We start from the raw sequence: 25283 nt of genomic DNA on the forward strand, positions 1-25283 counted from the left end.
AATGAATGAAAACAGTCTTTATTTTACATGTAGAGGTGAATGCGTGTTGGCTAACTGAAGATTAGCTTATTACAAAAAAGAAAAGTTATGCTTTATGTAAGAGTATCTTTTGCACTATCATGCTAAACATGAATCTGGTCAGTGAGTGCAAAAGATCTGAATACATTTGGTGGTTTCGAGGTCAGAAATCAAAGGTATAAGCCTTCAAAACATCCTTCCCATCCAATGAATCCACCGAGGCCACAATACTCGAATAATCACAGGCAACTCTGGTGAATCCTCTGAAAATACATTTAAAAGAAAAAAGTCCATTTGCAAAATAGCTGTCAAAACACGGTGCAAGTAAACATCACTTGCCAGTGTGGGTGATAATGCTGTACCTGGACCTTGTGAGGGAGCCTCCGAGCAAATGATACTGGCTCGCAAGGGTAAGCCCGTGTTCTGGATCATTTCTCCAGGTCAAGACTCTGAGAGACAGGTCACGAGATGCTGTCACCACCCTAAAACTGTCCTGCAAGATCAGCACAATTCATGTTTTATAAGTGAGACCACTCACAGGGAAAGTTTTGATATGAATGTTCAAACAGCTTACCACACAAAGAGAAGTGATTGGCTGTAAATGGTCTTCAAAACTAGCTACAAGTTCTCCTTTAAATGTGTAGACCTTCAGATGTTTTCCGTCTGCAACCAGAAGAGTGCTGCTCCCTCTTGCCTCAAGAACGACATCTGAACGATGGCTCAGTTCTACCCGAAAAGATGTGACTTGCTGAGCTAAAGTGGGAATTAATGACATACTGTATCAGTGAATATCATTGCATTATAATACTTTCAATTGTAATTTGTAGGTATATGAAGATTTTAAACAAAAATAGAGTATTCATTAAACCTACGGCAAGAAAAACAATATATTTCTAAGGCCAACCTTGTGGTTCCTTTTTGTACTTGGATTCCTTTAAGGTCAGGTCAAAGACTGAGATTGTTTTGTGGCTGAAGAGGCCATCAGATTGGATCACTGCGAGCCGTGCCGGTTGAGACGGGAGGAAGACAGCGGCACAACAGCCAGTGACTGGCAGACTATGACACAGACTGTCCTCATCTTCAGCAGGGCAGCACACACTCTCACTGTAGAATACCTCCGCAAATACACACCAGATGTCATTCATTTCCCAACAAACTTTCACCAGGGTTCCCACTCTTTCATGAACACCAGATTCAAGGACTTTTTCAAGCACCGTTTAATTTATGTCAAACACCTATCAAATTCACATTACATATGGAGCGTCATGAAAGACCTCTTACTGTACTTAACATTTTAATCATCCTATTGCATTTGCATCCATTTTAACCCGGAAGAGGAACAGAATTATTTGTACATTAATTTTGGAAAAATATTAAAACTGTTTGCAGTTTTCTTATCCCTAATGTTAACAATTATTCCATTCTAGTTTTGGTTTTCATTTTTTATGAATATTACTTGAGTAAAAACATTATAATATAGAGTGAATATTATAAAAATACATTTTGCAATTGAGTGAATTAAAAGGATTATATGGATTGTAATTGTGGCTTAAAGTCAGAATATATACAATATATTGCAGTACACGAGTTCACATATCCATATAATTAAATAGAGTAAAGTTATGTGTATTTGGTGTGCTGTCCGGGGAGAGGGCTCCGAGCTCGAAATTTTAGCCCAAACCCAGAGTACTCCCCCCCCGGTGTGGTAAAAGTAGATAGAACTAAAAATGAGGAGATGGGGTGGAGCAGGGACAGAGGTGTAAAAAGTACTCAAAAATGTTACTCAAGTGAAAGTACAAGTACTGAGTGAAATTTTTACTCAATTAAAAGTAAAAGTATCTGGCCAGAATCATACTTGAGTAAAAGTAAAAAAGTACTACATTAAAATTGTACTTGAGTATTAAAAAAGTAAAAGTAACAGCAAGAATGAAAACTAGAGATTCTTGTTTAAGCTTTTAATGTCTAAAAACATGAAGTGAATGAACCACATAAAAAGTTTTATCCTCCTTTAGAACTGTTTGTGTTTAATTGTATTTAATTATCAAACTATAAGACTACTACCTAATGCCAGTATGCAATATGCTACTCAAAGATTTAACTTAAGCAGAAGCTGATTTTCAAAATTGTGAGTGTCAGGCCTAGCTCTTTTGGGGCTAAAATCAATCCTGCAGTGCCTGAAACACAGGCCAGATATCCATCCAACTCTTTGCTGGCTTCATGTGTTGTCTGTTTCAAAGAAGCGAAAAAATCTTCATCATCAGATGAACTGTTGGCCACGGGTGCTCTTGATTCTGTGGCTGATTTTTGACTTCCTCCATTTTCTTCCACTGACTGTTATGATTTCCAGGTCAACAAAGGCCCTGTCCCAAATGGCGCACTTCATGTGGACTTTCGGTCTCGTGGACTTAAATTGCGCGTGCTCGCCGAGTCTACGAGTCCGTAGGCCGTCCCATTCAGCATTTTAAAGGTGCCCTTGATTCAAAAATTGAATTTACCTTGGCATAGTTGAATAACAAGAGTTCAGTACATGGAAAAGACATACAGTGAGTCTCAAACTCCATTGTTTCCTCCTTCTTATGTAAATCTCATTTGTTTAAAAGACCTCCGAAGAACAGGCAAATCTCAACATAACACCAACTGTTACGTAACAGTCAGGATCATTAATATGTACGCCCCCAATATTTGCATATGCCAGCCCATGTTCCCAACATTATGAAAGGCATTAGACAAGGGTAGGCATTAACGTCTGGAGCAGCACAGCCGAATCATCAGACTAGGTAAGCAAGCAATAACAACAGCGAAAAATGGCAGATGGAGCAATAATAACTGACATGATCCATGATATTTTTAGTGATATTTGTAAATTGTCTTTCTAAATGTTTCGTTAGCATGTTGCTAATGTACTGTTAAATGTGGTTAAAGTTATCATCGTTTCTTACTGTATTCACGGAGACAAGAGCCGTCGTTATTTTCATTATTAAACACATGCCGTCTGTATAATTCATAAACATCTTCATTCTTTATAAATCTCTCCAACAGTGTGTAATGTTAGCTTTAGCCACGGAGCACTATCAAACTCATTCATAACCAAATGTAAACATTCAAATAAACACTGTACTTACGCGACTAGACATGCTGCATGACGAACACTTTGTAAAGATCCATTTTGAGGGTTATATTAGCTGTGTGAACTTTTTTTATGTTGTTTAAGGCAAGCGCGAGCTCCGTGGGCAGAGAACACGAGCAATTAAAGGGCCAGCAGCCCTGAATCGGCTCATTTATAATGATGCCCCAAAATAGGCAGTTAAAAAAATGAATTAAAAAAAATCTATGGGGTATTTTGAGCTGAAACTTCACAGACACATTCAGGGGACACCTTAGACTTATATTACATCTTTTAAAAAAAAGTTCTAGGGCACCTTTAACGCTCTGAAGTGTGCTCAGCAGCGCCCCCTTTGTACCCTTGAATCGGTCTTCCGTGAAGCCCGCATAGATGCAGGCTCCGCACACTTTAACTAACCAGGATTCCTTGCGAAATGCCAATCAGACAACGGATGGGAGGAGATTTCGCTCAAGAGCAATTGATGACATGGCTGAGAAAAAAATATTTAAGTGTAGGTATCATTACGGTTTTTATGACCTAGGTGTACATTTTACCAGTTGTTTACCTACAGTTTAAACAAACATTATGGTCATCGACCAGTGGTTGATATCTCAAACATAATAATAGCGCGTTGAATAATATGATCGCATTATGATTCATTAAATAAATAGAACCGAATGTCAGGGCTTTACTGAGTCATATGTAAAGTCACTAGTATTTATATTTAAACCTGTAAATTCATCTGAAACTCACGCACATGTTTATTATGTGTATTATTTACTTGATTTGACAAGTTATAACGTTTAGCTACAAAGTCAATAACTTTTATTTCTTTAACCTTTCCTCCATGCATAACATCAGCATTTGTATGCACGAAAAATAATCTCGTATTCTACTACGACGTCGGAGCGCAAAAATATGATTTCTCTGCATGGCAAGCCATCACGCAAACACAATGGTAAAAACAACAACAACAACAATAGGCAGCATATTCCCCGAACCTGCAGCTCCTGTCAAAAAACAACCAGACCGTTATTTCCGGCCTGACGGTCGAGTCTGTCCCAAAAATACCTCTCTATGCGCCCTCGTGGACTCCTGCCAAGGGCCCTATAGATCTGCACTACATGACGTCACCAAAGTGTGGACTCTGAGGAAGTCCACAAGTCCGGAGTGTGCCATTTGGGACAGGGCCAAAGAGTATAGAACCCAAGAGGCGACACTCTGATACTTTTTAGGCAACAGTCACTAGATGGCGCTCCGGTAGCGCGGCTGCCATTATGGGGTGAAAATACTAACTGAAGCATTGAATCCTTCACATCTTACGCAGCCAAAATCGGCGAATTTCACTGCCAAATCAGAAGCGCAGTAGAACAGTTTTTTAAATTAAGTCACCAGTAAATTGTATGATACTACAGTAAATGTTGTATTGTCTTTTATATATTTTATTTTACCAGTTGTGGAATCCAACCATTCAACCATCTGAGGTAACGTAGTTAGCCTACTTTATTGAGTATTTCCATTTTATGAAACTTTACACATTTATTAATAGTAAATTAATAATTAATATATTTAGGATCATCATATTTACAGCGATCAGTATATTTCAGACCTAGTGGAGTAATAGTAATAATATCTAAGTCTGAATTGAAATAAGCTATATTGTACGTTTTAATGGATCACGCTAAAAACATAATGATCTTATAATACATGATGCATTGCTGTGTCCGTTATTGCATAATTCCCACATTTGGACACTTTTGCTTCAATGGACATTAGACAACACTGCAAAATCAGGCTGTTATATTCATATATTTATTGTCCAACATTCCCAGTTTTTCTGATGCATGTCATAATTTAATTTCATATGTTGGTATTAATTCAGTGTTTATAAGTCTAATACTAATACTAGATCTTTTAAAGAGTTTTAACCCAAACTGACTGAGAGCAAAAAGGTTTTGTGAAAAAGTTTTTTTTTTAACAAAGCAGCTGATATTGCCATAGAAACTAGTGGACTGCCAAGTCGCCTTCACCCCAAAATGGTGGAAATGCAAGGCCGCTGCTGGCGCAGGTGTTGCAATGGAACATTCTGTTGAGTGTCGCTTCTTGTTAGTGTATATTCTTTGAGGTCAAGGTGCTGTGCATTGTGGTAATTGATGTGACATGACGTCACTTCCAAAGGACCAATGAACATGTCTGACCAATTTCATGGAATGTGGAAATGAATCTCATTGAATAAATAACCTTTAAATTAAACTGGTCATCAGCGCAATTCAATTGGTTTGGTAATAGCGAAGGAAAATAGCAAAGGAAAATGAAGTGATCTCCAAAAAATAAGTACTTTTTGACTGTAAATAAAATTGTAAGGAGTAAAAAGTACTCTTTTTTTCTCAAAAAATGTAATCAAGTAAAAGTAAAAGTATTGATTTTTAAATGTACTCAAGTAAAGTAAAAATACCCAAAAATAATACTTAAGTACAGTAATCAAGTAAAATTACTCAAGTACTTTACACCTCTGAGCAGGGATGCTGATAAACTCTCAGATGAACAGAGATAAGGGTAAGGCTGCTGTATTTATACCTCTTGTTATTGGTTGAGTTGATTAACTGAATGCTCTCCACCTGTGCTAATTAGGTTAATTATCTGAATTTACTCCTCTCAAACTTTGTTAATAAAACATCATATATAAGCTTGCAATTCTGAGAAAAGAAAGTCAGAATCAAGAGATATAAATAAGCAGTTCTGAGAAAAAAAAATCTGAACTGAAGTTTATATATCACAATTCTTATGAGTTTCTTGTTAAAGCTACTGTATTAAATTGAAAAAAAAAAGGAAATTCTGTTTTTATTTACTCACCGTATGAGTTGTTTAAAACCCGAATACATTTCTTTTGTTGAACATACAAGTTTTTTTTTTTTTTTTAAGAAAGTGGGTAACCAAACGGCTGGTCCCCAGTGAGTTCCATAGTAGGAAAGAAAATACTATGTCAAATGTTTGGTTACCCACGTTCTTCAAAATATGTTCTTTTGTGTTCAGCACAAGACAAAATACAGGTTTGGATCAACTTTAGAGTGACAGAATTTTCATTTTTGGTTGAACTATCCCTTTAAGGACAAGTCACAGCATTTGTTGTCTATCCCTTTAAGGCTCTTGCGCACATTTAATATATTGACACGGATTCAATTTTCTCTCAACTGTTTAACTTTAAACTTAAACAATGGTGTAAACCTTGTGTGTATTTGACAGCATTAACAGAGTAAGATGAGAATGATAACTTTGTCCAGCAAATGCAGTGTTTGACAGGATTTTAGAGTGTGCGTGCTTCGCCTCAGAAAAGCTTGTGTTAGGCGAGCATGCAGATAAATAGTTTAACCGGTAAGGCTTTAAAATGCATGCAAATAATAAACTTTTGTGATTGTGAATAACTGCAGTGTTCCGTGAGTATAACTCTACCGCTGTGTTAACACATGATGTGAATGTATGTCGCTTTGTACTACACAGTTTGCTGAGACGGAGGCGCCAGGACTGCAACTAACAGAAAGCAATATAGCACAAAACAACACTATTTCTTAAAAAGCAGATCATGGAGACCTTTTAATCGTCCACGTTGTAATGTCCAATGTTCATTTTGGACACAGCAAGTGTCACAGCTCAAATGTCCAATCCCCGCCTAATAACAAGCAAGGGGAAGTACTGCAATAGAAAACACTCATAAACTGATTGTAAAATAATATTCCAAAACAAATATAGTTAGGACTAAGAGGGACTTCTTATAATAAGTTCACACAAAATTTATTTCAAATTTAATTCAAGCACTTTCAAGGACCAATATTTGTTTTCAAGTACTTTCCAGGCCTTGAATTCATGTGTCTGAAATCCAAGTACTTTCAAGGCGTGTGGGAACCCTGTTCACATACTTTTCAAATGGGATGTCTATAATGTTGTTATGGTTATAGATAATATAGTGCTGCAGGAATAATGTATTTTTGTAGGCCAAAACATGAAAACAAGTGTCATTTTATCACTTCCGGTTCCATTGTCCTAAAGTCCTTTTTTTTTTTTTTTTTTTTGTTAAATGCCACCTTGTGGTGAACACAAGCTCAAGATATTTTCAAAATTTATTCTATGACATAAAATACATCAGTAATGGGACTACAGATGTTCTCGGGGACATTAAACATCATCACACCGAACTGGTAAACTCATATACTCACTAGTCTACTTTCAAAGCCTCTGTGTGTTTATAATCAGTAATCGCTCTCTTGAAAACTATACAAACTCAAACTTTAGGGGAAAATGTTTTTAAGACTGAATAAAGACTGAAAGAGTTGTCAGAAGCTTGATGGTGATGTTGAAGTCATGTGACCGTAGTGCAGTTTGTTTATAGCTTATGTTTTTACTTCTTCCAATTGTATTTAGGCTTAAAAATTCATGTGTTCGTTTGTGAAGATTATTATGATGAACAAAATTTATAAGAATCACAAACTTTTGTTGTTCACAGGACATATTTTCTTCAGTAATCCAAAATTTAATGGAAAAATCCTATTGGATATTTTGTCAAGTGTGATGCAGACTTTCGGCAACTGTCAGTTTTAACCCTTGAACCAAAACGATGAACTCCAACATGATATACTACAGTAAAACATTTGATTTGATGCAAAATAAGTTGTAAAAATTTGAGAAAGACCAAAGGTACAAAATTGAATACTTGGCACCTTTTAATGGGCCATGAATTGTTTATTCCATGAAGCACTGGGAATGACAATCATATAGGGCCCTATTTTAACGATCTAAACGCAAAGTGTAAAGCGCACGGCGCAGGTGCACTCAGGGCGTGTCCAAATCCACTTTTGCTATTTTAACGACGGAAAAACGGTCCGTGCGCCGGGGCGCATTTTTGAAATGGGTCGTCCCTATTCTCTTAATGAGTAATGGGCGTAACGTTCAATAAACCAATCAGAGTGTCATCTCCCATTCCCTTTAAGAGCGAGATGCGCTCGCGCCATGGCGGATTGCTATTTACATGGCGGAATTTGTTGGCGGAAAAGCTGAACGCTTTTCAAGCGAAGAAACCGATCTGCTCGTGCGCGAAGTTAAAGCGCGCGAGCAGATCATCTACGGGACAAGCTGCAAGCAGGAATCCACCAAAGCTTCCCGAGGTAAAGAAGGCGTAGGATGAATTAGCAGTGATTGTGTCCTCGTCTTCTGGCATCATATGTTTTGCTGAAATTACCTGTTAAGTGGCCAGTCAATCTTTCAGTCGTCTGCGTTGGATGCAGGCTTTCAAATAGCTCCGCGCGATGAGTCAGTTAATATATATGTGTGTGTATTAGCACGATTGTTCAATTAATTAGCTAATTTCGTTCATCATTATAAGTAGTAATAGGCTGAATTGAAAATAGGTAGCCTAATTCTAATACACGCAATGACTATTCATCATTACATTTTTATATTTATGTAGCCTACACAATAATATTCTTTTACACTGTAATCCTTTTGTTTTTAATATTTGGCATGTTTGTGTGATGCGCATCCCTGTGTGTAATAAGCAAAGTCAACGCGCACTGTGGACGCGCCCAGAAGGCCCTTTCACACAGGACGCGGTAAGCGCTGCGCTGTGCTATGAAACCCATTTGTTTCAATGGTTTGCGCCGCGCGAGGACTGCGTTGACCAAAGCGCAGACGCAGCGGAGCGCAGCTTGCGCGCTGCCGCGGTCAAAGTTCAAAATGGTTCAACTTTTGCCGCTGCGCTCTGTGACGATTACCCGCGCGACCAATAGCAACGGGGCATCCAAACAATAGGAAAGCAAAATGGATGAACAGCTATTTACTGTGTTGGAATTTCCAGAGCTATACAATACAAGTTTGCTGGTCGTATAGAGACATCGGGAGAAAAGCTGTGTCATGATGACATGACAGACACTTCTTAGCACTGGACATATACTTTGCTGCTGACCGAAAGGTGGAACAACAATCAAATGATTAGATGATTAGAACTCCCGTCCCGATACAAGTTTGGAAAACTCCAACTAATGTGCTCCGGCCAGCGCAGCGCAAATCGCTTTGTATCTGAAGAGCTGCGCTGAACCCAGCGGCGAGCGCAGCGCTTACCGCGTCCTGTGTGAAAGGGCCAACGCGCTCTAACAAAAAAATATTGCGCCATTGACTTTAGACTTTAGACCAGGTTTGAGTTGGTCTATGGCGCAGTCTATTTTCAGCTCCTTAAAATAGCAATGCGCCGGCAATGCGCCTGAACAGACCTCTTTTTTAGACCAGCACGCCCATGGGCGCACCAACTGGTGCAAATGCATTTACTAATTTAAGGACGTGGCGCTGAACGGGAAAACGCGAACGGCGCCGGACGCAAACTAGCAAACACACTTGCGCTGCGCCTTGCGTCGCATTGCGCCGGGTGTATTATAGGGCCCATAAAAATTACAGTAGAATTTACAAACTCAAATATACATTAAATCCCTATACTTGAAGATTATCACAAAAGATTCCATACATATATCCAAATATGTAAGAGGTTAGAGAGGAGGCAATGTATTATCTCAATCACAGGGCTTTATGGGACAGGGTGACTGATATTGCTATAATCTATTTTTTTTACTAACAATTTGACTATTAAACTTGGAATTTTTACAAATGAAGCTCAAATTACACTTGTGGTTTCTGCAGAAGTATTGATTAGATGGTAGTCTTGAAAGGTTTATATGTTATATTAAAAATATATACCTATTCCAATGATGAAATGGGCTGAAATTAATTTATGGTGCTTGGTTTACCTTTGGGCTCGAGTCAAATTTTTCTTTGGAGCCAGCAAGTATCCATTTTCTATCTGGCGATGAGAGGAGGAGGTTTAGCCTGAAGGAGTCACACACCATGTGCCTTGAGACTTCACACAGTACAGGGCAAGACAGGACGAGCAGAGAACCTAAAATAGTTCCCACCTAAAAATGAAAGATTTTAATGTAAGTCTACAGTACATACTACATATTCATTGTGTAGCTACACATTTAACAAAGAAGTCTATAAATTATAGCCTACCAAGAGAAAAGAGCTGTCTTTGTTGTTGAATGAAAGTAGTGTGGTCTCAGAGAATCCAGACATAAAGGAGGCCACCTCCTCTCCAGTTGCACCCTTCCAAGTTTTGATTGTTCCTGTGCTGTCAGACGTGACAACGACAGACTGCACCGGATCAACTGTGATGTCCTGCATGGGGCTTTGGGCAGGACTTGACCATAGATTAACACCCTGCATGAAACAAGTATTACATTATAGGTGAATCAAAAACTGTCAGTCTTGATTTTGGATTTGCTTAAAGGATTGTTTCACTTTAAAATGAAAATTACCCCATTACTTACTCACCCTCAAGCCATCCTAGATGTATATGACTTTTTCTTTCAAACAAATACAATCAGATTTATATTAATAATCACCCTGTTGCTCCCAAGCTTTATAAAGGCAGTACACAGAAACCACCTGTTTGAAGCTCAAAAAAGTGCATCCATCCATCATAAAAGTAATCCACATGGCTCCGGGGGGTTAATAAAGGCCTTCTGAAGTGAAGCGATGCATTTGTGAAAAACAAAATCCATATTTAACATGTTATAAAGTAAAATAACTAGCTTCCGCCAGACCGCTTTCCGTATTAAAAAATGTCATAGCACAAAATGTCATAAAAATAGTTATTACAATAGGCTTCAGTTTCTTTACAATAAATATGAGAAACCATACAGTCACCCTGCCATGTACAATGGTGAAATATATAAAAAAAAAAAAAAATCCAATCAGAATTAGGGTACTCTCCCAAGGTTTTTTCTCCTTTTCTTTCACCTGATGGATTTTGGGTTTGGGTTCTTGTTTAGTTGGGAACTCTTAATATTCAGCAATATTATTAAAGGGATAGTTCACCCAAAAATGAAAATGTGATGTTTATCTGCTTACCCCCAGGGCATCTAAGATGTAGGTGACTTTGTTTCTTCAGTAGAACACAAATGATGATTTTTAACTCCAACCGTTGATGTCTGTCAGTCAAATAATGCAAGTCAATGGTCACACAATTTATAAGAGTCAATAAACATGCACAAACAAATCCAAATTAAACCCTGCGGCTCGTGACGACATATTGATGTCCTAAGACACGAAACAATCGTTTTTTTGCGAGAAACCGAACAGTATTTATATAATTTTTTACCTCTAATACACCACTATGTCCAAGAGCCTTCAGCAATCGCTTGGTGAGGTCTGATCGCGCTCTGACAGCGGCAGTGATGTCTCGCGCATATACTTCAACGAGTGCTAGACATCACTGCCGCTGTCAGAGCGCGATCAGACCTCACCAAGCGAATGCTGAATGCAGTCTGTGGTGTTTTAGAGGTAAAAAATTATATAAATACTGTTCGGTTTCTCGCAAGTTTATTGTCTCACGAGCCGCAGGGTTTCATAGATTGTGTGACCATTGACTTGCGTTATACGGCTGACAGAGGGCAAAAAAACCATCATAAGCCATTCAAACCATAAGCAGATAAACATCAAATTTTCATTTTTGGGTGAACTATCCCTTTAATTTGACTGCACTGACATTATTGGATGAGAACTGAGCAGATGTGATGACATCACTGTTTTCTACAGAGCTGCTTTATAGATGAATTGAACTCATTCCATAATTGATTAATTTTACACAGTTATTGAATGGAACTGAACAATGACACTATTGTCTTTTTAGATCTGCTTTACAGCAGAACTGAACTCTGTTTGCATAAAGCTGCTTTGTTTTTTCTCTTTTGATTTGGAGGTGAAATTTATCCCAGACATTTTTTGAGATCCAGCTTAATATCTACTCACATTTATATGAACAAGAAAGCATGTAATACCTTGTGAATGTCCCACGCTTTGACTGTGCCATCTGTCGATGCACTGCAAACAACCGGAGTGCAATTCCAAACATCTGAGCAGCCATCGTTTCCAGCCAGGTATGCAAAACCAACAATCCTGCCTATGGAATCAGAGAATGACTCACATGCACTGATTTTCGTCAATCCAAATGAAGCCCAATCTGATTTCAGATTTATTTACATATTCACATTCACATATTTATTTACATGTGCAGTACATGTATTGTGGAAAATAAAAACTGCCTAGTCGCTGCATTCAGAACCAGAGAAAATCTCATCGGTGGTACAGTGAGTGTAATTGTTGTTTTAGCAAACATTTAGTAAATATTTAGTCTCCTCCACTGAACAGTTCATAAGACGAATGACGAAAAGAAACGACGTAAAACTCATATAAACATACACATCATGGCACTGTGCATGTGCATGAGGTATTTTTGAATCCAATCAAGAATTCAACACTTGGATTCAACATTTATAGTTATTATTATTTCAGGTCTACACCACCCCTTCCAATCTGGTAAACTTACAGATTATTTGGTTGCATGTCAATGTAGCTAACGTGTCACATAAAATCAGCTAAAGAGAATTAAAAATAGCCCTTGATGTGATTTGTATTGGCATTATAGCTATATGTTTGCTGAGCTCTTGGATGAGATCACTTGCCTTTATGGCCTCGTAGGCTTTTGCACGTGTAGTCTGCACATGACCTGCCGGTTTCCATTTTCATCTCTAGGTGAGAACGACGCAGGTAATAAGCTTTCCATGAGTGTGTCTCCGTGTCTGAGAGAAGCTGGGAAACATTGCAGAAACTCCATCTCTGCAGATACATTCTCCTACACAAGGATTTGTTCTTAAGTGTCTCATCAGAAAGATATACAGTGATATCAGCCCTCCAACATCCTAAGATAAATGCTATTTATGGGTCATTCCTGGTATTCTGTGCCTTTTGGACATCATCAAAATCAAACCCAGTTTTTAAAATATTTTTTGTGTAATCATGATACAGTAATGTAAAACATTTGAAAAATTTGGTCAAGCTCAGGTAGATAAATGTAACCATTTATTAAACAAAATTAATGAAATGCTAGATCAAAAATGCCCACCCTGTTGGTGACAAATTAACTTTTTTTAAATACTTCTAATTTATGGGTATTTATTGTGTACATTTTCTTAGACAACTTATGTCCCTTAGTTCTTTTAAAATAATATCAGTTATTAAATTACCAGAAAATATTTAGGCTATATTATGTCTGAAGTGTTCTCTCTCACAAATACATCGTTTGACATTTTTCATTTTCAGATACAAAATGTAACAAAAAACTAAGTTTTGTTTAACGTTTTAAAGTACATTATTGATATTTTCCAATAAATTTTCACTGAATTGTTTCGTTGTTGCTGTTGTTGTTGTTTTGCTATTTTAATGAAATTATTGTAAAAATAAATAAATAAATAAATAGCTTAATAGGGTGGACAAGTGGTATAAAAATGGATGGATGGATGATTTCCTATCTCTCACATACAACCAGTTACAATATTACTTTTGTTGCTGGATTATGATTTATTTATTATTTATTCATGATTTAACACCATATTAGCTGATAGGAAACAAATTGTAAAACATTACCAAAGAACTTTAAATACACTACTTGTTCAACTTTAAACATAAATTACTTTGACAATCACTATGTACACTCTCAGTGTCCACTCTGTTAGGTCTTCAGATTTAACAGGGTGGACACTAGCAGAGTGGACATTCTGACCTAAAATCAGCCACTGCACCATGTCTGTGCAACAAAAAGCTAACAGAAGGTTTACACTGTAAAGGTTTTTCATTTACACTGTAATAAAAAAAATAAAAATAAAAAAAAAATCTACTAAATTTTTTTTATATTTCCCTTAACAGAGTAGATGTGTAGAGGTTGAATGACCACATCAAATTTGAAAGATAAAATTTGTCAAATTTACAGTTAAAATAATAGAAGATCTCACAAACTTGCCCAAGTTGTTTTGCCTCCAAAGAAGTGATGACTGCTTTATGATATGGTGCCATTTAACTTTCCAACTTTCATTCGAAGGGATAGTAGTCAAAAATAACTTGAGGGACATGCCAAAAACCTTTATTATAATTGTTAAATGTAATAATTTAAAAACTCTATACATTAGTGTAGCATATGCACACGTATCAGGATAATCAATAAACTTGGGAATGTTCAGAACGCTTTTAGCATGCTGGACTGGGTTGTAAAACCATCTCGGCTCCGAATAGTCTGCCATAAGATGAGCCCACTTGACACTTTTGTGGACCTGCGATGGTAAACAGTAAAGTCCAACTTCCTCTCTTTGGTGACTTCAAAAGGAGCACCCCCCCCCAGAGACTGACCAGATCCACATTCCAACACCCCACACAGAAACACACAATCATACATTTTTAACTGTATATGTGAACTACCACTATGCTGGAATATATATATGATATATTTTAGAGCCTATGCATGTTTCCTAGTGTTTAAATGAGTGTATTTGTGCTAGTGTGCATTTTAACGATATAATTTTGTCTGTAAACCATAACTTGGTTTCTATGCCTTTCTGACCTATCGAGTTTGATCTCGTTTCAAAGCTCCGGACTTGAGCTATTCATTGAGACATGTCACAAAACGGACAAATGCATTTTTCTATGTGTTTAATGATCCTGTGAAGAACACACCCCATCTCGAAATCCGATCTGATAGCCATTAAGTATGCAAATTCAGCTAGGAGACCAAACAAAGCAACTTTGCCCGCCAAATAGTGCTGCGCCTCTATTGGCTGCTACAATTCAGGAGGTGTGTTAGCTTGGGTTTCCATAAAGACAACGACACACACCTTCGCTCACTCTCTTGTCTCTTCGCGCTGCTCTTCTTCTTCTCCTTTGTCTCCCGACTGACTCACGAGCACCTCGTGCACGGACGCCTCAGGTGACCGCGCTTCCCAACCACGCGCGCAGTTCGGGAGGACCACTTCTTTAGACTCTCTCTCTCTCTTCGGCTAAGTTACTTAAGCTTAAACCTCTTTTGAAAACCCCGCCGGAGAAACCCTCTCTGAAAGGACCAACCCAGCCAGGCGCATTGAAACTGCTACACACGGACTTGAACCAATAAGCAAGTATTATCATTTATCTGAATTTGTCTAAACTGATTTCTGTGCTGGCTCTCTCTCTCTCAAAAGGGTTTATGTTAACTGTGTAATTTGCCATCCTTTGATCATCTTTCTTTCCATGTCTTTTCTTCATTCTCACTCGTGTATATATATGTGTATACTTCTGTATATATTTTTGACGTATAATCTCGGTAGCCGTAGCTGCATATATTAAACACATAATTCATGCTCGATTGTTCTGTTGTTCTTTCAACTGAAGACCAAGTCACTTTAACGTTTTTCGATCGCTTTATGCTTTAGTTATTTTCATGGCCAGAAAATAACTCTGTTTATAATATTCTGTGAGGGACTTAGTTTGCTGGACAAACGAACAGTTTCTCTAGATAATTATTAAACCAGAACTAATCATATATGTAATTGATTATAATTCGTTGTAATTGATTCACAATATATGTTTAATTCCCCGTTGGGTTGATATATGAATCATAATTTATTCATAACCTTATGAATTATTATATTCATATTTCATCCATAAATTAATTAATAACTGTACGAACCGCTACATTCGTTACATTAGAGAGAATCATTACTGATATACCCAACAATGTAAAAATTTTGCAAAAAATCTTGTATAGTAAGTGTTGTATTTATCATGAAAATAGGATACGCAAGCCTGAGGACATAGGAAAAATAGTGATATATGGTCAAAATGTTGTAAAATTTCTCAAATTATTTTTTTAATCAACTTCAATATCCTTAGAGTTCAAATGGTGTTATTTATAACTAAGAAAGCTTTAAAATGGATATTGTTCAACATTTTAAGGTAGTAAAATCATGATCTTTACTGTGGACACAAAAGGCACCAAATCCCAGGAATGACCCTTGGAATCCCAGGAATGAATGGCCCCCAAACAGTACAGATAATTATTGTAATTTTACTGTTTAAGCAATGTTTAACGACATATAATCTTTAGTGACTTACCTCCACAACCATGGTGTCTCTGCAGCATAGTACCATTCCTACACAAACAGTTTAAATTTGCATGAAAATAATATACAGTGAGGTCCACTAGTGAAAATGTTTCTATTATACGAAATCACATGCTCAATGTCACACATTTGCTTATTTGACTAGTTTCCTAGAAAAAAAAAAAAAAATTCACATCCCTAAAATCTTCAATTTTTTCAGGATTCCAGGTTTCAGTGTGATCTGAGACTTTTAGACCACAGTGTATATAGTAGGCTATGTAGATAAGTAAAAAGTGTAGGCTACTGTAAATGTAACGTGCGTGAGTTTTCTTATTCATGTATTCTTTAATCAGGAGACATTGAAGCAATCTGAACGCTATGGCCTGGCATTCTTCTAACCAGGGTTGCAGGACTGAGAATAACCGTGGTATAAGCAGAATAATTGACTCCGCTTCGAGTCGTGACCGAATCACCACCTCAGGTGTGCATTATTTTTCTAATTTTTTTCGTTTTTTCGTTCGTTTTCGTTAACGATTATAACCTTACTCACCTTTCCGACAACGTTAAGTCGTCTCATCCGACAACCGCGACAATCTCCTTCTAGTGCCGCTCATGCAGGCTCAGCTCAGGTGCCGGTCGCGTGCAGCGCTGCAGCCACGCAAACAGAGTTTGCCCTTCCCCTACTTACTTTCACTTTAGGACGGATGCCCGAATATGGAAGTGAATGAGGCTTTGCGATTTTTTTTTTTATTTTTATTTTTTTATCTAGGCCTACGTGAAATTCTGCATCCATTGTACGATTTTTTTATTTATTTTTTTTCCACCTCGGAAGGGCAAAGTGAGTCGAGAAGGGCATATGGGCAGTTGCCCGGGCAACCTGAGCAACCCCCCTGTGCACGTCCCTGCTTCTAACTAATTATCATAGTGTAATATTTCATTGTGTGCTTTCAATTCAATGTAAACTATTTGTCAGTGTCAGTATTCATGCGGCAATTAATGTGTGCTTGTGTATGAAAATGAAAAAAAAGAACGTACAGTTCCAATCGCAAGCAATCAACCCAGGTTACTTCAACTGTAAAGTATGCTATAGGGATGACATCTCAGCGTGATTGACTACGTCAATTATTTTCTTTCCAATGGAAACAAAAGGAAGGAGTGTCCAGACTCCGTTAACGAGCCTCTCATAAGCTACTTCATCCGTATCAGGAGGTCTGCACTTATGGTGCGTTCAAGTCTTCCTGGGAAGTTCGTACGAGGTGGGAAGTCGTGTGTACAACAGTAGGTGCGTTCAAGTCACTTTCGTCGGAGTAAGATGGCGGTGTGCCTTCTCTAAATTAATTACACAAAATAACAACACTTCTGCTTCTAGAAAATGTAGAGCAAAGAATGTGCATTAGTTGTATGTTGCTTTTTTATGTTTTTAATTAATTTATGAAGCCATTGTAAAATGTATTGTTACATATTACATTTTTATATTGTGATGCTATCGTATTTTTGCTTGGAATCAGCTTACTTCGTTGTACATAGAAAAGCCTGACAATGTCACTGCTAAATACCTGCAAGTATTGTGGTATTTCGCTATGTTTCTGACTGACACGCCCCCAACTCGTATAGATCGGAGCTTAAAGAAAATTACGAGCTTCCCACTGGTATTTACGACATTGTGGTGGCGTTCATGTCGGTTCTGCTCGTAAATACGATCTTTCCGACATGACTTGAACGCACCATTACTCTAGACCTAGCCTAGGATACGCGACTGGTTCAGAATGGGGGCTGACATTAGGCCCTATCATCAAATGTTGTTATCGCTTACCTTACAAACTGTGGATGCTCTGATTAAATCTTCATCTTGAAGAAGAGAGAAAATACTGATCAGACAGTCCAGCGGTAAACTTTGCCAAATCTCCATTTCTACAGTTATTATCACAGCAGAACTGCCACTGCCTGTTACTTTCAGTTTCGTGATGACGTCATGAGGATGTATTCTACGGAATAACCTCAAGGACACACATTACGTTGACTGTAAACATACAATTGCAATCAATATTTTTCAACTCCACAGAGACTGTAACATATACAAATGTAAGGTTTTCTAAAGAAAAAAAATCTGGATTTTTTTATAGCCTAGTACAGCTATTCAGAATTAGTCAACCCCTATTCAACATGCCGTTTTCAAATCACTTATGGTAGGGTACAAAATTGTGGTAAAAAAAAAAAAAGAAAAAAGAATTAAGCCTTTGGGAACTCTATATCGACACTTAATTACCTTTAGTTGTGGCATATGCATAAATTTAGCCTATATGCATGTGCTGAAGTTGAATAGCAAATATAGCCAAGACAAAAGAGCTCTCACAAAAACTGTGTTTTATTACATCAAAAAGACTATGACTACAAGACCATTTCCAACACACTAAACGTTCCTAGAGACACAGTTAGCAGCATCGTTTGTAAATTTAAAATGTATGATACCATTGCAAACATGCCAGGGCATTGAAGAAAAAGCAGTTTCATGGTCCCACTTTATATTAGGTGGATTCAACTAGTATGCATCAAAAAATAAGTACAATGTACTTATTGTGGATTCAACTACTTGCATCAAAAAATAAGTACAATGTACTTATTGTGTTCATATTGTATCGCAAAACACTTATGCTGCTATTGAGGTGGGATACAGGTAAGGTTAGGGATAGGTTTGGTGGTATGGGTAGGTTTAAGGGTGGGTTAAGGTGTAAGGGATGGGTCAACTGTGTAATTATAATAATAATTACAGAAATTAACTAATGTGTAATTACATGCAGGTATTTTTTTAAAATATAAGTACACATGTATGTACACAATAAGTGCATTGTATCAAATGATTAATTTAAATGTAAGTGCAAAGTAGTTAAGGCCACAAAATATAAAGTGGGACCAGTTTCATTAAGGAGAATACAATATTTGATCTTCCAGTGGAGAATGTCAGAAGACAAATAATATAGGCTATAGGCAAAGTTTATTTGAGGTTATAAATATTATCTACAAAATTTGACTTTTGGGGGTTTAATAATTTTGGATGTGAATGTACAGATCTAATTAGATTTTGTTTCCATTTAAACTCAGTAAGTCAACTTTACGTTCTCAGAATCACTCAAATAAATTTCTAGATGGTTTTCTGATGCCATAGTTGCAGTAGTATTGCAGGTCGTCCAGGGGGTTTAATCATTTTGATTGCAACTGCAGATATTATTGTGAGCATGAACATAAACGTAGCCTGATACAGTCTACGTGTTTACATTTTTTTTTCCATTGCATATTTATTATTTTATTTATATAGCTAATAGCTGTTTGTTACAATTATATAATTATTATTATTATTACATTAGTAGTCGTTATACCTCCAGTTATTTTTTCTCTTTATTATGCCTGCACAGTTTGCGCTGCACATATGCTTAAGAAAAAAATGGGGTTGTGGACAAAAGTCATTTTATTTCCTCGCTCCTTAAAATGTTTCACTAATTAAATCAACTCATTCAAATCGTTAAAAGCGTTCTTTTTGCTTTATTGTTTTTTCATCAGCTTTAAAGGCTATGTTAAATGTAAAACACTGTTGTGCTGAGATATGTATTACATCAGAGTAATTGTATCAGTAGATTCAGCTATTCTTCCAGTAGCAGAGTGGCGCAGCGGAAGCGTGCTGGGCCCATAACCCAGAGGTCGATGGATCGAAACCATCCTCTGCTAGAATTTATTTTAACCTTTAAACGTGTGTGTGTGTATAATGTACGACGACAGTGAAAATCCCCCGGTCCTAGTTGTTGATAAAGTCTCTCAAAGAGCAAATCGATAGGAAAATTATTTGTAAATTTAAGTTTTAATTTTTTTTTTTTTTGCATTAAGAGTGCGTATACATTAGCCTAGAACCTTATTTTAAGACTGTTTTATTGTTGTTATTTTTTTTGTCTTACCTGTGTATAATGCTTTGACAATTTTGTATGTAAACACACTCATGCTACGAAAGTACGTTACATTGAATTGAAATTTTTTTTAAAAATTGATTTGACTGACAACAGTCCCACCTACCGGCTGGAGCAGGTATTGCCGAATGAAACGAGGACTGAAACAGTGAGTTGAATGATCGTGTGTAAAGCGCTAATCCACCACAGCCAGCGCGCACTGCTTTTCATCACGGACAGATGGGCACATTGTACGGGGCGAAATAAGTAAAAGTCAAAAAGCCTGTTTTATTTCATCACGGACAGATAGGCTCATTGTACGGGGCGAAATAAGTAAAAGTCAAAAAGCCTGTTTTATTTGTGAGGTGAAATGCCTCTTATATGAGCCGTGCTCAAGGCATTAAAATAGACAAGCATACATATTAGGACATCCTCACACCTCAGTCATGATACAACGAAAAGGCGTCATGCCTCAGACTAAAAGGCTTCACTGGAAAAACCGGCATCGCGCCTCAGACTGAAAGGCTTCAGGTCTCAGGAAAAATGACGTCAGGTCTCGTACAATTAGGCATCACACTAAACTACCTCAGAATAAAAGGCATCAGACGAAAAGGCATCGGATGAAATGGACTCCCTCCTTTTTATATTTATCTGTAATTATTCCCAAATTGATGTAAGGTGTGTGTGTGCGCGTACATGTTAACTAGAATCTATCTATTGATGGTATTCATGTAGGCTATTTATGTAATCGCTTAGCAATGTTCTTTATGTTATTGCTATATAAAAAAATTAATTAGTTATAGTATAGCAAAGACTATAGAATAACACAAGACATGTCACTCGTATTGTTTTGAATGGGAGAAAGTGTAACGAGCAATATGGTGGAATAAGTCCCGCCTTCTAAATAAGAGCCAATCGCTGACTGGTAAAGTCATCACGTCACTGCAGCGGCCGTTAGAAGCACCGGTTTCTATAGAAACAGTCAGACGCGCGCCTCCGAAATGAGGCACAAGAGACGCGCATTTAGGTCTGCGCACGCGCATTAGCTTGATCCAGCATAAAAATAGTTTTTTTTTTGTCATGATTCCAGCGTTTAGAAAAAAAATTATGAGACAGTTGTTGTCAGATTTCATTGGTGATTTCAAATATGAAATTTAATCGAAAGCTTGGCAAACAGCTTTGGAGCTGCATGATGCCATGCCCAGGATGCCCGAGAGGCGTTTCAAAGATGGCCGCCGAGTGAAATGACTTGTCTTAAAGGGACTTTGGTTATAGTTACTTCTCACAAATAGTAACTTTGTAAGTAACTGAGTTACATCATTATAAAAGTAACTAATTACCAGGGAAAGTAACTATTACGTTACTTTTAAAAAATCAAATACGTCAAATAACTTGGATGCCCCCAATATTATAGTCTAAAAATAAATAATTCTTGATCCGACTCCTAACTCATGATACACTCTTGCTCACGACATGAAATTTCTCTGTATACGTGTTGTAGCCATTAAAGAAAACGTAGTTTCATATTTATGTTTACATAGGCCTATGTTCTGTGCTCGATTGCTCCTGTCTGCCTCGCTGCTCAGGGGTGCGTTTCCCAAAGCGAACTATGGTCGCAAGTTCCGTCGTTACCAATAGAGTTCAATGGGACTTATGACCATGGTTCACCAACGATGCTTTCGGGAAACGCACCCCAGAGTGGTTTGCATCTGTAACTCCGTATAGCTTTGTTTTGAATCTCTTACTTTTATTCATTGTTGCTTATATTATTATTACCTTGTATATAATATTGCCTACCACATTAATCTGACGTCGCTAGCTTGTAATCTTTGAATCTAAATCGCTGTTACAGTGCGTTTGCATCTTGCTAGCTTGTTAATAGATTTGCTCCTTTTTGATTTGCTCCTAATAAATTGCTCCTTTTTCAACGTGTTCATCAAACAGCTGTGGTAACTCGGATCAGTCTACAAACACGGTGAGTCATGTCATCCTTTCCCAGCGTTGTCCCAGCTGGAATTTTTTTGTTCTAAAAATGTTCTGAGAACATTATCATGTATTGTTCTTATAATGTTTTTAGCGGGTAGTTTTATTTTAGTTCCCATAATGTACTTCTATAAGTTAGGATAACATTCTTTAAAAAACATTCTAAAAATGTTTAGCAATAACATTGTTAGAACATTATTCCCTAACGTTCTTATAATGTTTTCAGCGGGTAGTTTTATTTTAGTTCCCAGAATGTTCTTCTAAATGTTAGGATAACATTCTCTAAAAAACATTCTACAAATGTTTAGCGATAACATTGTTAGAACATTATTCCCTAACGTTCTTATAATGTTTTCAGCGGGTAGTTTTATTTTAGTTCCCAGAATGTTCTTCTAAATGTTAGGATAACATTCTCTAAAGAACATTCTACAAATGTTTAGCGATAACATTGTTAGAACATTATTCCCTAACGTTCTTATAATGTTTTCAGCGGGTAGTTTTATTTTAGTTCCCAGAATGTTCTTCTAAATGTTAGGATAACATTCTCTAAAGAACATTCTACAAATGTTTAGCGATAACATTGTTAGAACATTATTCCCTAACGTTCTTATAATGTTTTCAGCAGGTAGTTTTATTTTAGTTCCCAGAATGTTCTTCTAAATGTTAGGATAACATTCTCTAAAAAACATTCTACAAATGTTTAGCGATAACATTCTTAGAACATTATTCCCTAACATTCTTATAATGTTTTTAGCGGGTAGTTTTATTTTAGTTCCCTGAATGTTCTCCTTAAAGGTAGGATAACATTCTCTAAAACATTCTAAAACTGTTTAGTCATAACATTGTTAGAACATTATTTCCCAATGTTTTTATAAAGTTTGTAGTGGGAAATTTTATTTTTGTTCTTAGAATGTTCTTCTAAAAAGGTAAGATAACATTCTCTACAAAACACTCTAAAAACGTTTTGCGATGACCTTCTATAAATGTTTAGTCATAACATTAGAACATTATCCCCTAACATTCTTATAGTTATTTAACAGGAAGTTTTATTTTTGTTCCCAGAATGTTCTCCTAAATATTCAAAAAAGAAAAAAGAAAGAAAGAAAAAGCTTAGCTATAACATTGTTAAAACATACAATTTTATTAATCTCAAAAATAAAACAAAATCTAACAGGTCTATAAATGGCATCCACATAAATTATTGGCTTTAGAAACAGTAAATGTCCAACATCACATGTTGAAGAACTCTAAAGTCCAGTGTGTAATCCTGCGTCTGACTGCTGTGTTTGCTCTGAGTGCTCATCACTGTCTTTGCTTGACCTGGTCCTTGAAGAAAAATAATACAGTCGTCCGTATTAATGTTCTTCTTTTCTTGTCTTTTAGTTTTCCAGCTGCTCTGCCAGTTAGCAGCATTGAGCCGTCTATGTGTGTAGAGCAGGCACGTGCACAGGTAGGGCTCAACCTGTGCAGATCACATGCCCTTTTTGTCCTTACACTCCGAAGTGCCCTTTTTTTGGAGGTGTTTTATTTAATTTATTCATTTTCTTCAATAAATCAATGATATTGGTCACCCTTTAAGCATGTCTGACTGATTTACAAATATATTTAGCCTAATAAAAGGTATTAAAAAGAGCTTGTGACAAAATCGTTTTGGATCCGCTCAAACTGTCAGTCAAACCTCTTAACTCCGCCCCCTGAGTGCTGCGAACTGAAGTTCCACAGCAGAGCAGCTGAACGTCTTGCAACGGTAAATAAATATCTTGTTGTTTGAATAAGTAGGCTACAACGTTGTCTTTACGAAAGAAACACTAGTATGTCTATAAAGTTTCATATTTTATGCATTTGAGGCCTGAGACCGGCGGCGGAGAGAGAGGGAGGGGGCTAGCATTTGCCATCTAAGCAGGGCCGGATTATCCATAGACGGGATTGGGCGAGTGCCCTGGGGCACCAGCCAATGGGGGGCACCAAGTGATTAAGATAATGATTTTTTTTTTAAATCATGTTTTGTATATTTAGCTTAAAAGATACGGATAAAAAATTAACAGTTAATACAGAGAGAATATAAAGAGCCCTGCCCCTTTGATCGCGAAAGTGAAAGTACCCAGTTTGCGGTCGCATCGCGGTAGAGATCCGCGGGACCCAACGCAACAGAGTGCGGCGCGGGACGAGATTTGATGGGCGCGGGCGGTGAGACACTACCAAGCGGCAACCTCCCCCTTTCTCTCGTGAAGCCAATACGGAAGTAACTTAAACTGCGATTCATCGACTGGCCGCTAGGGACAGGCTCCAAAAGAGAGCAGAATCTCATAGAGTCCCATGTTAAATTGGCCAAGTTTATAGCAGAAAAAAACATGTTTACAAGTTGGTTCAAATTGTGGTTTTGGTCTATACTGCTATTTTTGCCCTTCATGACAACTCTGAGGGGGGGTGAATTTTTTTATAACTTATCCGTTTAAATTATATTAAGCCTTAAAGTTCTGCATAATTAAGGGCGTGGTCACTTGAGTGACAGGTAGATTGCGCTGCTGTCTGTGAGCCGTCATGTTACCTCAGCTGCTGCTGAATTTGGCATCTCAGCCGTATTTGTGCTCGATTATTTTATACAATTATAAAATATGGCTTGCTGCATAATATTCGAGACTGATGTGTGTCTGTGTAGATGTGCATGCATGGGGAAGAGACACAGAACACACGTTGTTGGATCGTGGCATTGGCTGAAAGTTTTGGTTGTGAGATTTACTACAATGACAAATGGCGGGAGGATATCAAAATCCGACAGCACTGCTTGGATATTATAACTAAAACTGCTGCACTATTTTGAAAAAAATATACCAGGCTCATTTGTTTGTTAGATACGATCGTATACAGTTTTACAACATAAACGCTGCTCAGATTGCATCCTTTCTTGAAGAACGATGACAGAGAGCAGATCATTCAGAAGAAATGTGAAATGTTTTTTTGTTTTGCAATGGACACTCATATTTTACCCAAGTGCCACGGATTGGATTCATCTCGCGATCTCTATTATAAAGGTATGAAGTCCCATTTGATTTTCCATGTTGTTATTTGCACAACCAACACTACTGGTGTTGGAGGATCTATATCTTAAAAAATACCGTAGATTGACAGTAAACCTTTAGAACGTTCTGATGATAAAACTTATCTTCATTAATATGTTAGATCGTATCTAAGATAGATAGATAGCTCCTTTGCTTGCTAACATGGTCACGTCGAGCTAGGCGGGCG

At 37.3% G+C, this 25283-nt stretch overlaps 1 protein-coding gene and 1 non-coding gene across 2 annotated transcripts; one reads left to right on the forward strand and one right to left on the reverse strand.

The window, feature by feature from the left end:
- Positions 1–2: 2 nt before the first annotated feature.
- On the reverse strand, positions 3–18088 carry fbxw12 (F-box and WD repeat domain containing 12). Its single transcript, XM_048155403.1, has 10 exons — positions 17936–18088; positions 16136–16173; positions 12682–12851; positions 11998–12119; positions 10169–10375; positions 9907–10071; positions 923–1133; positions 593–771; positions 381–511; positions 3–281 (listed from the first exon to the last, which is right to left on the reverse strand). The coding sequence occupies exons 1-10, from the start codon at positions 18029–18031 to the stop codon at positions 182–184; spliced, it is 1419 nt and encodes a 472-aa protein (XP_048011360.1). The 5' UTR covers positions 18032–18088; the 3' UTR covers positions 3–181.
- Positions 18089–19770: 1682 nt separating this feature from the next.
- trnam-cau lies at positions 19771–19842 on the forward strand. The gene has a single exon. It is a non-coding gene; the product is annotated as a tRNA-Met (tRNA).
- The last annotated feature ends 5441 nt before the right edge of the window (positions 19843–25283 follow it).

The sequence above is a fragment of the Megalobrama amblycephala genome, linkage group LG14 (assembly GCF_018812025.1).
Source record: "Megalobrama amblycephala isolate DHTTF-2021 linkage group LG14, ASM1881202v1, whole genome shotgun sequence".
Lineage (NCBI taxonomy): Eukaryota > Metazoa > Chordata > Actinopteri > Cypriniformes > Xenocyprididae > Megalobrama > Megalobrama amblycephala.

Excerpts from the sequence above, each read along its gene's own strand:
- fbxw12 (XM_048155403.1), bottom strand. The coding sequence starts at position 18,031 with ATGGAGATTTGGCAAAGTTTACCGCTGGACTGTCTGATCAGTATTTTC. Across the intron at positions 16,174-17,935 it reads GAGCATCCACAGTTTGTAAG|GAATGGTACTATGCTGCAGA; the intron begins GTAAGCGATAAC and ends CTGTTTGTGTAG. Across the intron at positions 10,376-11,997 it reads AAGCGTGGGACATTCACAAG|GGTGTTAATCTATGGTCAAG; the intron begins GTATTACATGCT and ends TGTTTCATGCAG.